Consider the following 15,157-nt stretch of genomic DNA (forward strand, 5'->3'; position numbering starts at 1 on the left):
GTCTGGTTCCCAAAAAATACCTTAAAAAAAATCAAGTGCCCTGGATAAAAAAATTTGTACCATGCATGGGGTAAAACCCATTTAGTTATTTTTCCTGTTTTTTGCCCCACCTATGAAAGCTTTTACAAAATAGTAACTTAAAAAAAAAAAAAAGATAACCAGCAGTCCTATGAAGAAAAGAACCAAGTCCATACAAATGATTTTTATTTTAAGGCAAAGTGCTTACTTCCTGAAAAGAAAAAGCAAACACAAATCCTTAGAGGTGTTTTTTGTCTTTTTTTTTTTCCAGCTGTCAAAGTTTGCTAACCCATGGTTGCTGACATGGTTAAATGCTATCAGGAGAGTAAACTGGAGTGTCTACAGGGTGCTGGTGCAACAGATTTTGGCAAGGTCAAAATACAAAACTTGGGTCCAGCATTGCCAGACCTAGTTGTTTACCACCATCCTTACTCCTCGTGGTGTGTACAAACAAAGCAATAGTCACTGGCTGTCATAGCCCCTCTCTGGGCCCCCAAATTACTGAGCCTGTCCTGGGGCCAGGGAGTGATAAATGTGGTCCCTACCCTCTCAGATTCAATCTGGTGGGGCACAGAAAACCCACCAATTGTCACTCTTATATGCGTGTGACTTACAAACTTTAGGAGGCCCAGCCAGTGATGATATGGAACAGCCCAGGGAGAAGGCTCAGCGAGGTCAGGCACGGAGGTAGGGAGGAACCACTTCGGAGCAGTGGGCAAAGCAGCCAGTGAAGTCCAGGAAGCCTAGTACTCTGTCCTCAGATCTTTCCCTGTGACGATGGCTGCTGGCTGTGCCCAAGCTCTGCCTTGGGCACCTCTCCAAACACAGGTGGGGTATGAAGTGACCTAGTTTTCTGGAAACCACTGGGACTGTTCCTGCCAACTAGCCACCCCCACCCCCCCAGTGGGGGAAGGGAAGCTGTACCCTTGCCTGCAATACTGCAGGCCTGATTGCTGCCCTGGCCCCTACCCCACACTGCCTTTTTGTGCTCTGGCTTCTTGATCTATTCCATGGCTCTCTGGAAGAGAAGTCACATCTCTGACTGACCTTTGCCCCCCAGTGCCTACAGTTGACTCTCCCAAGTATCAAGTGAATAAATCTGCTGAGCCCCCTAACTTTCTGATGAAGACTCATTCAGCAGACCAGGGTTGCCCAAGTTCATGCACTGAGGACTGATGCTTCCCAAGATCTGTGCTCCTAGCTGTGCCTCAGCGTCCTGATTGAGGGGGTTCAGCCAGGGTGGGATTAGCTTCATGCCTGGAATTCCCTCGAGCCTCAAGTGGTTTCTTGGAGACAGAGACCCACAGTGAGACCTTGACCTTCTTGGGCAGGATCAGGGTGTCCTTCAAGGGGGCCCCACCTAGTGAAGGACAACAGCCATAGCACAGCAAGCTGTTGGTCCTCTCTGGCGCCCCCTCATGTCTGGCCTGAGTATCCTGGACTCAAAGACCAGGGTTCTGAACCTGGAGAGGAAAATCTGCATGTGGCATGAACCAACCCTATAATCCTGATTCCTTCCAGGCACCGGACTGCCCACATCTCACCAAAGACATGGTGGTTGTGGTATGGGAAGCCAAAGCTTGTTATCTAACAAGGAAGGACAGGTTTAGGGACCAAATCTTGTGGCCTGCAAGACAAAGATCACAGCAGAGAGCCACCTGATAGGGCGGAAAACCGGGCCCTCTGGCTCTAGGATCCTGCTAACAGCCCTGGGGAGCCAAGTAGGCAGGAGAGAGAGCATTTGGGGGGGTGTGGCCTCTGCCATTCTTGGAGGCTCCCATTCTGGAGAAACCAGGTGTCTGGGCCCCACTTCAAGAGAGGAGAAGCCCTCCCAGGGCAGAGAACTCACAGCTTGGCTGTGCCCTTTTGAGTTCTGCAGGGTGTACAAAGAAAACAAATGTGTCTGAGCGCCTTGGTTTTACCCGAGGAGTTTATTTGAGCAGACTTGGGCACCGGCACGCTCTGCATCTAAAAGAAGGTGTTGGGCCTCTTGGTGGTGAAGCGTGGCTTGTGCTGACGACGCAAGACCCGATGGGGCAGTGGGAACTTGATCTTGGAGTCCTGTGGTAAGGAGAGGTGGGTGAGGGAGGTAAAAGCCTCTCAACCTTGTCTTCCAGGGCCACTGAAGTGTGGCCACCCCCCACTGGGCTCCTGCGTCAAACCCAGTCCCTCCCTGCAGCTCCCAAGGCTAGGGGACAGGGGAGCAGCTGGGCCAGCTCCATGTTCCAAGGGAATGTGTGTCATCCCCCTGCCCGCCCACCTTACCCAACAGGGCCCTCAGAGCACTCACGTGGAACTGCTTGACCGCTGGCCGGCGGCACTTGCTGGCTGCAATCTCCTCCACCTTCATGATCTGGATAGAGTGGGCCCGGGCACGGTGTCGGGCACCCATGTCTCGGTCTGCAGGGAGGGAGGCAGGGCAAATGTGTACCCCAACATCTGGGCATTCCTGAAACCTCCCATTGAGTGCTGGCCTAGAAGTACCCCAACTTAGGGACCAGGTGGTTATAACCTCTGACTCTAGCAGGTGCTGGCATTATCAGGGGTGTAGAACCTCCAAATTCACTTTGAGGAGCACAGCCACAGCCCCCCAAAGGCGACGAGATCCACTTTGCTGTTAGCACCTCTGTTTAAACCGCTGCTATGAGAAACAGCAGTTCTTGGGTTGAGGTGCTGGGGTCTGGGCCCTGGCAGGTTAACTTGTTCTATGTGTGCCTGGGGCCACTAGCACCAGATCCTGACTGACAGGGCCCGGGCTAGACTCTGGGTGGGAATTATGTCTACACAAGTCATCAACTCCACAGGTTCGCCTGCTGCCAGGTTCCAGAAAAAGATGTACCTGGAGCATCCTCTCTACTCTTGCTCCCTACACAAACACCTCCTCTGCATCCCCCATCACCACCCCCAGGAATCCCCGCCCTCCAATCCCAGAAGCCTCTTGCATTTGTCCTGCCTCAGTCTGGGGAAGAGGGGAGCGCAGGCCCAATGGGCTGCAGATGGCTGCAACAGGAGTCTAAGGAGGGACTGGGCACAGGCCCCATGGCTCACAGCACTGGGTGACGGCGCCTGCGGTGGTCAGATCCCGGTATTCCCGGTACATGTTGTGGGTGCCACTGCGTGAATCATAGCGCAGCCAGATGCCGAAGTTCTTCACCCGCAAGGGAGATTTCTCGAACACCTAGATGCCAAAGACAATAGCGGAGGCCAGGGTGGTGAGTGGGCTCCGACCCAGGTCCAACTCACTGATCCTGTGCCCTTGCTGTTCCCAAAGAAAGCCCAGCCCCAGGCCTCTCTTGCGTCTGTTTCCCAGTCCTTGAATCTGAGAGCATATGAAAGAAATCTGCTGTACTGGACAAACCCCATGGCAACAGCAGGGTGTACGGAACAGTCCAGGCTAGCATACTTCTCCCATGGAGACCATCAACTCAACTCCTCCCAAAACTACTCTCTCAGACCTATCTGGGCCAAAAAGCAGCTGCCACCCAGTGCAGCGTATGATATACAGAGTCCAGTGCCTATCACTGCAAATGTACCCAGGTGACAGCATCTCTCCGCACTTTATACGTGAGGCCCAGCGAAGGTGCTGGCCTCAACCAAAGTATCCAAGCATGCCAAGGCACAGCTTCCTGGGCCTTGGGCTCTCTCATTAGGAAAAAAAACAAGAGGTATCCATTACATTCCAAACTAGGGCTTAATTAGGGCATGTGAACAAGCCAGGGGTTATGAACTCTGTGGGGTGAGAAATGCCCCTCACAAGAAGGTATAAATCCACTCCAGCTCCCCCTAACCCCCCAGTCTCAGACATCCTGTACCTGTCCACAGTAGACAATTTCTCCAGAAGACTTCTTCATCTTCTTCAGTTGAGACACAAAGTACCAGAAGCGGGACTTGGCGACAACATGATTAGGTGCAAAGATTCGCATCCGATACAGGGGCGGAGTACGACATTTAGGGGTGGGCAGACAGCGCCCTACCACCTTGTACTCTCGCAGCTGAAACAGAAACAGAGGTGAGGTGGGGCCTGACCCAGAGCCCTGCCACAACTGTCAAGATTCACCTTACTCCCTTCCCCAAGCCCAGGTGAGAACTGCATCCCCAAAGTGACAACAGGATGCCCCATCCCAGGGCATCCATGAGGAATCTGGGTGACTGGATCATGCCCCACCGTTCCAGACTTCCCAGAATAGGTACTGAGGGTGGGGAAGATGAACTAAGATGGCTAAGTATCCTCTGCCTGGACTCAGGAAAGCTGGGCAAGGCTGTCAATCTCACTGTCCTTCCCTTTCCATTTATATTCGTGAAAATAGCTGCAGTCTAGATCTGCAACCTCCTTTCTCCACACATCTTTGCAGCTCACATCTTCCCAAAGTCCTCTTTAGCTCTGGGACCCAAAGACAGTGACCAGCCTGGGATCTGACAGCCCACACCAGGCAGAACCAGGACAAGAACCCAGTTCCCTTCCCAGTCCTGCTGCTATGGGACCTGCAGCTGCCTCTGTATTCCCAGCAACAATAAAAATGGTTTGGATTTCCCAGTGGAAACTCTGTTTACACGGATGCAAAGACAAAAAAAATCCGCCAAGGCCAAACCCCGTGACATAGTGCCAAGAACCCATCTTTGTAACGGACTTGCCAACGTTTTATCAATATGAGAAAAAGCTAGCCCTAAATACCACCCGCTCAGGAACGGACCTATGCAGCTGGCCTCTTTCCCAGATGGAAACTGAGGCTGGGGAGCTGTACAGGGCCCGCCCTGTTTTCTCCCGAGGGCTTGCTCTTCCATCTCTGCACCACAGCGCCCTAGGATTTTACCCAGCACTTGCCACAGCCATAAGGCTCTCACTCCCCGTGTCAGCTCGAGTTTACAGTTTCCTTCTACCTTTTCACAGCCCCGCCAGTAGGAAAGAAATACTACTACGTCCTCCCACCATTCCACTTTGCAAACGGGAAAACCGAGGCTTGAAAACTCGAGGTCCCGTGACTAGAGCGTCCAAGCCGCGTAACCTGTCCCTTCCCCTGGAAAGGAGACCCGGCCTCCCCGGCCCCCGCGATTCCTCAGCGGGCCGGGCCCACGGCACAAGCCTCCCCACGCGGTGCCCGCAATGGCCGCCATGTTGGCTTGCACCCGAGAGCGAGGGCGCGCGAGGGCGCGGGACCCAGTCAAGAGTGTGCTTCCCCTACGCGACCTACACCGCTGGCCGGGGCCCCCGATTCGATCCGCACTGCACTCCCCGGCCCCCCGGCCCGCCGCGCGCTCGCCTTACCGTGCCCGAGGCCTTCATAGCGTACTCTCTGCTCTCGCCGCCACACCAAAAAGGAAGTAGACGTCCTCGCGCAGCCGCTCACCAAGACTTCGTTGCCGGAAGTCCCGCCTCCCACAAGCCGCACGCCCATTGGCTTCTCGATCCGACGCTCAGCAAGATGTGCTTTTTCATTGGCTCCAGATCCACCAACCTTCCACAGCCCCTCCTTCCTTCGCAGCAAGACTACAACTCACAGGAGGTAGCTCCATTAGCCCCTCCCTTTCCACCTTGGCCGTGGGGGAGCGTCGCATGAGGCATGCCGGGAATTGTAGGCACCCGGGGAGGTCTGGGTGGCAGAGAGTGCCACTCCCCGGGTATGGTCCTGTGTAGAATTTATTTCCTTACTGCTTTATATTGCACGAAGTGACTATTTCCTAGTGCACTGTTTTAATTCCTTTAATGATCTTTTGCTATGTATATTTAATATTTTTTCTTTTAAGATTTTATTTATTTTTATTATTTTTTAAAGATCTTATTTATTTATTCATGAGAGACAGAGAGAGAGGCAGAGACACAGGCAGAGGGAGAAGCAGGCTCCAAGCAGGGATCCCGATGTGGGGCTCGATCCCGGGACTCCAGGATCACGTCCTGGGCCAAAGGCAGGCGCCAAACCACTGAGCCACCCAGGGATCCCAAGATTTTATTTTTTAAGTAACCTCGGCACCCAAGGCTGGTTTGAACTCACAACCTGAAGGTCGAGTCCCGTGCTCCACCCACATACCTTAATTTTAATGAGATTTGGAAATGTCACTTCTATATAGATTATTTCCTCTTTCTCCTTTTGTCTCATTATTGTTGCTATTGTGCTATTATTCTTATACGTATTACATCCATATATGTTACAAACATAACGATACATTGTTATAATTGTTACTTAAAGTTGTACAGCTGTTAAAGAATCTGAGAAAATAGAAGAGGACAAGTATGTATTTATAGAGTTTGTTACATTAATTTTCTCCGTTTGCATTTCTGGTTCTAGTCACTTGATTTTGTGGATTAGCGTTACTAGCGGGTGTCATTTCCTTATTCCTATACTTCGCTCACCTGCTTTGTACTATTGTCAAATGTATTATGTTTTGAATGTTATAGAGAGCTGATGACACAATTATTTTTTAAATATTTTATTTATTTATTTATTTATTTATTTATTTATTTATTTATTTTATTTGTTTATTTGTCAGAGAGAGAGAGAGCACAAGCAGGGGGAGAAACAGGCAGAGGGAGAAGCAGGCTCTCTGCTGAGCAGGGATCCCAATGGGGTGCTGGATCTGAGGACCCCGGGATCATGACTTGGCCGAAGGCAGATGCTTAACCAACTGAGTCACCCAGGCATCCCTCGATGACGCAATATATATATATAAGATATGTATTTTAAGATTTTATTTATTTATTCATGAGAGACTCAGAGAGAGGCAGAGACACAGGCAGAGGGAGAAGCAGGCTCTATGCAGGGAGACTGAGGTGGGACTAGATCCTCAAACTCCAGGATCACTCCTGGGCTAAAGGCAGATGCTCAACCGCTGAGCCACCCAGGCGTCCCAAGTAATATATATTTTCATACAATTGCTTTTTTAAATCAGCTAAGTGACCACAAAAATGCATTTGTGCTGCTTTTTATAATTACAGAATGGTCTTTTTTGTGGTCTTTTCATTTTTTTTGTGTGTGTTAGGATTAACATCTAGGGTCCTTTTTTAAAAAGATTTTATTTATTTATTTATTCAGTGAGAGAGAGAGTGAGGCAAAGACGCAGGCAGAGGGAGAAGCAGGCATCATACAGAGAGCCTGACGTGGGACTCGATCCAGGGTCTCCAGGATCACACCCTGGGCTGCAGGTGGCACTAAACCGCTGAGCCACCAGAACTGCCCTCTAGGATCTTTTCTAACTTCAGTCTTGAGCCAAACATGAGCAGGAAATAGGCAGTGCCTTCTTGGTGGATATTGAGGTCTTGAAAAATCGGGAAATTGGAGGGAGAGGAGCATGGGGGACGAAGTGTAGTCAGGGAACTAGGCAGCCTCCTCCAGGCTCTGGCCCCTTCCCTGGGCAGACGCTGCTGCGAGTGTCCACGGGGTGGCAGCAGAACTCTTGCCTTGCCTGCAGGGCTGAGGCCAAGTGCCAGGAGCTGGTGTGGGTGGGGCCAGCACAGGTTCGTATCCCACAGAGCATTATCTCTCTGGGCCTCAGTTTCCCCATCCATCAGATGAGGCTAGTAATAGTCCCCAGCTCCTGGGGTTATGAGATTTAAATATTTGGTGTCTAGGGTGACAGAGGCCCTAGCCCTGGGGCTGTGTGGCTATGGCAGGGCTGGCTCTGGGCCTCAGTTTCCCCAGGCTGCAGCCAGGAAATGGGAGAGTAGAAAGAGGTCCTGGAAAACGAGAGCAGGCCTGCGGCGCAAATGAAGCAAATGGAGTGCTGGGAGGGCCAGAGAGGAGCCAGAGGAGGGGTTGCGGGGAGGTACAGGGTGAGGGAAGAAAGGGCCCCAAGCCCCGCCGCAGCCTTGGAGTCTGGTGCTTGTATCTCCAAGGCCCCGGGTCAGGGTGACCCTAGCAGCTGGAGCAGAAGGAGGAATCCCGGAGGTGAGAGGCGGGTGTGTGTTGTCTAAAGTTTGTTAAGAAGATAGTTTTTTTTTCCTTTCTGGCTCTGCTTGGAGAGCGCTGCCCTGGCCCCTGCCACGCCTCCCATCCTCCTACCTGCCCCCTCCCTCCCAGGTACTCCCTCCTGGCTGCCCCTGCCCAACCTGGGTCAAGTGGGGAGCCCAACTAGGCCAGCTGGTTCGGGCTTGGTGTCCCTTGGCCTGTCACCACCATTCAGGCCCAGCCGAGTTCCTGTCCTCCCAGTCTTTGTTCTTCCGTTGGACCTGGACGGTGCCCGACCTTAATCCAGGATCCTCGGCCATACCCAGCCTCACCCCAGCTTGGATCACCACCGTGGTGGTCACAGCCTGAGCTGCCCCCATCCGGCTTCCCACCTTCCTGGTTCCAGGCTACCAGCACCTCCATCTTTCCAGGACTCCATGCAGTGACCCAAGATTCTGCTCCTGTCCCTTTGTCCCACAATTGCCCCCAATCCACTCATTCCCCTGGACTCCAGTTGCTGCAAGGCCCCCAGGCCCTGGCCTTCTGCCCCTAATTGTACCTGCTCCTGACTCTCCTAAGGCTCTCCTTCCCAATTCTATCATTCATTCATTCAAGTATCTCTAGGTGCCAGACACTGGAGGTCACCGCAGTGATCAGGACAACCAAATACTCCAGGCTTGCAAGACATCCTAATACTCCAGGCTTGCAAGACATCCTAATGGGAGAAATGGACAAAAACAAGATAAATAAGGGCCACCTGGGGGGCTCAGTCGGTTTAGCATCTGCCTTCCACCCAGGTCATGATCCCAGGGTCCTGGGATGGAGCCCCAACCTGCCTCTCTCTGCTCGGTGGGGAGCCTACTTCTCCCTCTCTCTCTGCCTGCAGCTCCCCCTGCTTATGCTCTTGCATGTGGGTGCTCTTTCTCTGTCAAACAAATAAATAACATCTTTAAAAAAAGAAAAACAGAAGATAAATAAGAATAGGCACCACAGCAGTGTGATGTGTACTGGGGAGAAAAATAAACAAGCAGGGGTGTCTCTTTAGGCTCCATGCAACTATTGTCACCCACCCCCAGCCAGGGGCCAGGTCCTATTTCCCTTTTCTCAGCCTAACTGGAAGAGGATCCTGGAGCATTGTGAGTAGGGAAAACACAACAATCTGGAGGCTCTTCTATCCTGTCAGTGGGCCCTCCTGAGCCGGTTTCCCCCCTGTATGGGGGGAATCACAGTCCATACCTCTGAGGCTGGTGCAGGGATTAAATGAATTGCTCTGTGTGCAAAGCTATAGTGCACTGGTGAGCACTCCATGTGTTTGCTCTTCTCATGATCAATTTAATTGCTTTGGTTCACGGTCAACTCCTGAACAGCAGTTCTACTCATTCCTATTTCCTCTCCCGTCCCATGTGCTTACATACATTCCCTTTTTTGAGTAAACACTTACCTTTAAATGCTATTAACAAATAGAAAGCTCAACAGGCATGAAAAGGTGACTGACAACTATCTCCCTCTTTTGTCTACCGTAGCTCCCCAGTGGCCACCACGGGAACGAGTTCTATAATTCTGTTTATGTTTCCCCAGCAAAGGGTCTCCGCATCCTCATCATCTCTTTCTATGCAAACCAGAGGGTCTTCCCACACTGTCAGCATTGTGCCGCCTTGTTCTTTTGCACAGTTGCATAATATTCAGTGGTGAGAATGGCCAGAGTTTATACTGCAAATCCCCTGTGGCTGGACCTTTAGGTCATTTCCAGCTGGTTGCTGTTACAGAGAGCCCTGTGATGAATCCGTAGCCCTGTACAGGTATCACTCCCACGAGGCTGATTTGCTGGAAGGAGCCTTGCTGGGGCCAAGGGCATTTTCTCCTGCTTTTGCCTGATTCCTTCCATCGGGCTGGGCCATTTCCACTCCTGATGGCACTCATGAGAATCGGTGCAGAACCCTGGGATAATACACTGAAGTCTTACATTTTTATCTGTGTCCGTCTAACAGGTGGGAAACAGCCCCATGTTATTCCTTCCTGGCCCCACCCTTTCAACTTTGTTATTTATTTTATTTATTTATTTTTGTTTTTTAAAGATTTATTTATTTATTCATGAGAGACAGAGAGAGGCAGAGACACAGGCAGAGGGAGAAGCAGGCTCCATGCCGGAAGCCCGACGGGGGAATCGATCCCTGGTCTCCAGGGTCACGCCCTGGGCTGAAGGCGGCGCTAAACTGCTGAGCCACCCGGGCTGCCCTCAACTTTGTTTTTTAAAAAGATTTTATTTATTTGAGAGAGAGCAAGATTGAGCACGAGCAGGGGCAAAAGACAGAAGGAGAGGGAGAAGTAGGCTCCCTGCTGAGCAGGGACTCCAGTGTGGGACTGGATCCCAGGACCCCAGAATCATGACCTGAGTGAGCCAAAGGCAGACGCTCAACCAACTGAGCCACCCAGGCGCTCCCCTTCTCAACCTTTTTAAGTGTAATTGGAGTACACTAAATCGCACATAAGTGAAGTGGGCGCCTTGTGCAGTTTTGACAAGTATGTGAATCTAGGAAACCATAGCCACAGTCAGGATGATGAACACCCAACATACCCCCGCCAGTGTCCTGCACCCCTTCACAAGTGCCTTCTTCTCTGCACTTTCATTGCCAGGCTATCTGATCTGCTTTCTACCACTAAGAATAGTTCGCATGTTCCAGAATGTTATACATAAGCTTTGTGCTTGGCCTCTTTCACTCAGCATGATGATTCTGAAATTTTTCCAAGTTGTTGCCTGTATCAGTAGTTGATTACCTTTTGTTTCCTTTGAGAGAGAGAGAGAGAGAGTGTGTGTGTGTGAGAGAGAGAGAAGGAGCACACATGTGGGGGGGGCAGAGGGAGAGGAGGAGAGAATTTCAAGCAGCCTCCATACTCAGTGCTAGCTTGATGCCAGGCTCCATCTCAGGCCCCTGAGGTCATGACCTGATCCAAAATAAAAACTTGGACACTTAACTGACTGAGCCACCCAGCCCTCTTCCCTTTTTTTTTTTTCAACCAAGTTGTATTCCACTGTATGGCTGGGCCACAGGTTGTTCATCTACTCACCGGGATGAACATCTGGGTTGTTTTCAATTTAAAACTGTCACAAATAAAGCTGGCGTGAATGTCCATTTAGAAGCCCTTGTATAGACGTAGGCTTTAATTCCTCTAAGTACTTAGGAAAAGAAAGGCTGGATCCTATGGTAAATGTATGTTTAACTTTCAGAAACTCCTAAACTATTCACCACAGTGGCTGCACCATTTTGCATTGCCACCAGCAGCACTTGTCAACACTTGTTATTGCCTGTCTTTTTAATTTTGCCCAACCTACTGGGCATAAAGGGCTATCTCACGTTGGTGTAGATCTGTGCTTACCTCATGGCTAAGGATTCTGTGTATCTTTTCATGTGCTTCTTGGCCATTCATATATCTTCTTTGGTGAAGTATTTACTCATATCTGTTGCCCATGTTATTACTATTATTTTTTAAAAAGATTTTATTTATTCATGAGAAACAAAGAGAGAGAAGCAGAGACTTAGGCAGAGGGAGAAGCCGGCTCCATGCAGGGAGCCTGATGTGGGACTTGATCCCGGGTCTCCAGGATCAGGCCCTGGGCTGAAGGCAGCGCCAAACTGCTGAGCCACCGGGCTGCCTGTATTGTTGAATTGTAAGGATTATTTAACACACATATTATAAGTATGTTCTCCTGATCTGGATCTTCCTTTCTGTTTTCTCAGTGCTTTCTTGGAGGAGTAGAACTTTTTTTTTTTTTTTGAAGATTTTATTTATTTATTCATGAGAGACACAGAGAGAGGCAGAGACATAGGCAGAGGGAGAAGCAGGCTTCCTGTGGGGAACCCGATGTGGGACTCGATCCTGGAACCCCAGGATCATGTTCCAAGCCAAAGACAGACACTCAACGGTGGATCCTCCCAGGCGTCCCAGAGCAAAACTTTCAAATTTTGATTTACCCTAATTTATCATTTTTTTCCAGGTAAGAAAACATTGCCTACCACAAGTTTGTTAAGATTTCCCCCTATGTTTTTTTTTCCCCTAGAAGTCTTATAGCTTTAGTTTTACACTCAAATCCATAATCAATTTTGAGTTAATTTTGTATATGGTGTGAGGAAAGGGTCAAAGTTGTTTTCTGCATGATGTCCAGTTGTTCTAACACCATTTGTTGAAAAGACCTTCCTTTTGTCCATTTAATTGGCTTAGTATCTGTGTTAAAAACCAATTGGCTGTACTTATATGGGTATGTTATCTATTCTGTTTTATTTTTTTAAATTTATTTTATTTATTTATGATAGGCACACAGTGAGAGAGAGAGGCAGAGACATAGGCAGAGGGAGAAGCAGGCTCCATGCACCAGGAGCCCGATGTGGGATTCAATCCCGGGTCTCCAGGATCACGCCCTGGGCCAAAGGCAGGCGCCAAACCACTGCGCCACCCAGGGATCCCCTATTCTGTTTTATTGATCTACATGTGTATCTTTTCACCAATGCCAAATTGTCTTGATTACTGTGGCTCTGTAATAAGCCTGAAAATCAGGTAGAGTAAGTCCTGTGACTTACCTTTTTAAAAAATGAGTTGGGGGTGGGGCACCTGGGTGGCTCAGTTGGTTAAAGCATCTGCCTTAACCAAAAAAAGCATGAGCTTTTGGTTAAAGTTCAGGTCATGATCCCAGGGTCCTGGGATCGAGTCTCCTGTTGGGCTCCCTACTCAAAAGGGAGCTTTCTTCTCCCTGTCCCTCTGTCTACTGCTCTCTTGCTGTGCTCTCTGTCAAATAAATAAATAAAACCTTAAAAAAGGAAGTACCCCTAGATACTTAAAATTTTTTGGTACTGCTGCAAATGGGATTTTTAAAAATTTTTCATTTTCCAATTATTGGCTATTATATAAGAATATATAGTATATAAAAATTCAATTGAGTTTTGTTTTTTTTTCAATTGAGTTTTGTATATTAATTTTTTTACCTGTGAATTTTTTTTTTAAGATTTTATTTATTTATTCATGAGAGACACAGAGAGAGAGGCAGAGACACAGGCAGAGGGAGAAGCAGGCTCCATGCAGGGAGCCCAATGTAGGATCTGATCCCGGGTCTCCAGGATCACACCCTGGGCTGAAGGCAGGCTCCAAACTGCTGAGCCACCTGGGGATCCCTGTGAACTTGTTAAATAACTGTATTAGTTCTAGTCGTCATCATAGATATAAATAATCATATCATCAAGGAGGAAGTTTTACTTCCTCCTTTCTAGTCTTTATACTTTTATTTATTTTTCTAGCCTCATTGTAATGACTATGACCTCCAGAGGAATGTTGAATAGAAGTGGTAAAAATGGACATCCTTGTCTTCTTTCCAATCTCAGGAGGAAATGATTCAGTCTTTCACATTAAGTAAAATATTACCTATAGGATTTTTGGAGATGGTTCTTACCAGTTTGAGGACATTCTCATTTACACCTACTTTGCTAAAAGTTTTGATGAATAGGTGTAGAATTTTGTCAGGTCTTTTCTGTATCCATTGAAATGGTCATATAATTTCACTATGCTTTAAATTTGTGTTTCTCAAAAATAAAATAAAATAAATTTGTGTTTCTCCTATTATGAGTGAGGCTGAGCATCTTTTTGTTTTTTTAAGATTTTTAAAAGATTTTATTTATTTATTCATGAGAGACACAGAAAGAGAGAGAGAGAGGCAGAGACACAAGAAGAGGGAGAAGCAGACCCCATGCAGGAGGCCCGATGTGGGACTGGATCCCAGGACTCCAGGATCATGCCCTGGGCCAAAGGCAGGCGCTAAAGCACTGAGCCACCCAGGTGTCCCATATTTTAAGATTTTTTTGAATTTATTTATTCATGAGAGACACAGAGGCAGAGACCCAGGCAGAGGGAGAAGCAAGCTCCTTGAGGGGAGCCCTATGTAGAACTTGATCTCAAGATCCCAGGATCACAACCTGAGCCAAAGGCAGACACTCAACCACTGAGCCACCTAGGTGCCCCTGTGGGTTTTTTGTTTTGTTTTGTTTTGTTTTGTTTGTTTTGTTTTAGGATTTATTTATTTGGGCAGCCCGGGTGGCTTAGCAGTTTAGCGCTGCCTTGAGCCCAGGTCGTGATCCTGGAGACCCGGGATCAAGTCCCACATCGGGCTCCCTGCATGGAGCCTGCTTCTCCCTCTGCCTGGGTCTCTGCCTCTGTGTGTGTGTGTGTGTGTGTGTGTGTGTCTATGAATAAATAAATAAAATCTTAAAAAAAACCAGATTTATTTATTTATTTGGAGGGGGGGAAGGAGAGAGAATCCAAGCAGACTCCATGCTGAGTATGGAGCCTGACACAGGGCTTGATCTCACAACCCTGAGATCATGACCTGAACTGAAATTAAGAGTCCAACCCTTAACTGACTTTGCCACCCAGGTGCCCCTCTTTTTCTGGGTTTAAGAATGATTTGCATTTCATTTTCTGTGACTTCTGGGTTCATATCCTGCTAAGTTAATGGGATTTTTTTACTGTTTTCTAGGAGGTGCTTGTGTAATAAAGATACTTGATCCACGATATGAGTTCACATTTGTTTCTAGTTTCATTTGTTTATTCTTTGACTGCATTTTGGGCTTTTTGCCAGCAGAAAATTTGGGATATTTACATCACTAAAGTTTCCAATTTGTCCTTGAGCAAATTTTCTGGGCTCTACCTCCCTGAAACTTCCTGATGGAGCCTTCACATACTCCTCTCTGGAGCTGAGGGTGTCACCTTTGTCCTAACCCTGTTCCCTTCCTGTTCGTTCTCGAAATACCACAGTCACTATCACACTAGAGTTGTCAGGAGCCTAGAAAGTCATTGTCCTTCCTGAGGGCTGAGCCTCCATCTCAGGGCCAGGGATGGGAGTACCTTTCATTCTTCTCTGCTGAAGCCACCCAGGAAGTAAAAGAAAAATACTACAGCAAAGTCTCCATGCAGCATTTCCTGCCACTAGTCTGCTGTATCTCCCATTGCACCAAGGTCACACTCATATTTCTCCCTCCACCCACAAGGCCTCACTGATGCTTCTAATCAAGTCCCTGACACCCTGCCCTTCTCAGAAACACTGTGATCTGATCCAGTCACCTAACCTTCGCCTGGGCTCTTCCCTCTGCATGAACACTTCACACCTCCAGATCACTCTTTGGCTAATCTTACTTGTCCTTGGATTTCAGTATAATCAGTCATTTCCTCCAGGAAGACTCAGGGAACTCTTCTAGCAGCCTGGCCCCGAGGGCCACTAAAAC

At 48.7% G+C, this 15,157-nt stretch overlaps 1 protein-coding gene and 1 non-coding gene across 2 annotated transcripts; both read right to left on the bottom strand.

The window, feature by feature from the left end:
• Window positions 1-1,930: 1,930 nt before the first annotated feature.
• RPL18A (ribosomal protein L18a) lies at window positions 1,931-5,415 on the bottom strand. Its single transcript, XM_072786785.1, has 5 exons — window positions 5,282-5,415; window positions 3,831-4,010; window positions 3,067-3,196; window positions 2,309-2,418; window positions 1,931-2,079 (listed from the first exon to the last, which is right to left on the bottom strand). Exons 1-5 carry the CDS (start codon window positions 5,297-5,299, stop codon window positions 1,987-1,989), a joined length of 531 nt encoding a protein of 176 aa, XP_072642886.1. The 5' UTR covers window positions 5,300-5,415; the 3' UTR covers window positions 1,931-1,986.
• LOC140611531 (small nucleolar RNA SNORA68) lies at window positions 2,562-2,695 on the bottom strand. Its single transcript, XR_012012679.1, has one exon. It is a non-coding gene; the product is annotated as a small nucleolar RNA SNORA68 (small nucleolar RNA).
• Window positions 5,416-15,157: the final 9,742 nt, after the last annotated feature.

Source organism: Canis lupus, chromosome 19 (assembly GCF_048164855.1).
Source record: "Canis lupus baileyi chromosome 19, mCanLup2.hap1, whole genome shotgun sequence".
NCBI lineage: Eukaryota > Metazoa > Chordata > Mammalia > Carnivora > Canidae > Canis > Canis lupus.

Excerpts from the sequence above, each read along its gene's own strand:
- RPL18A (XM_072786785.1), bottom strand. Across the intron at positions 3,197-3,830 it reads AAATTGTCTACTGTGGACAG|GTGTTCGAGAAATCTCCCTT; the intron begins GTACAGGATGTC and ends TTTGGCATCTAG. Across the intron at positions 2,080-2,308 it reads CAGCGGTCAAGCAGTTCCAC|GACTCCAAGATCAAGTTCCC; the intron begins GTGAGTGCTCTG and ends TCCTTACCACAG.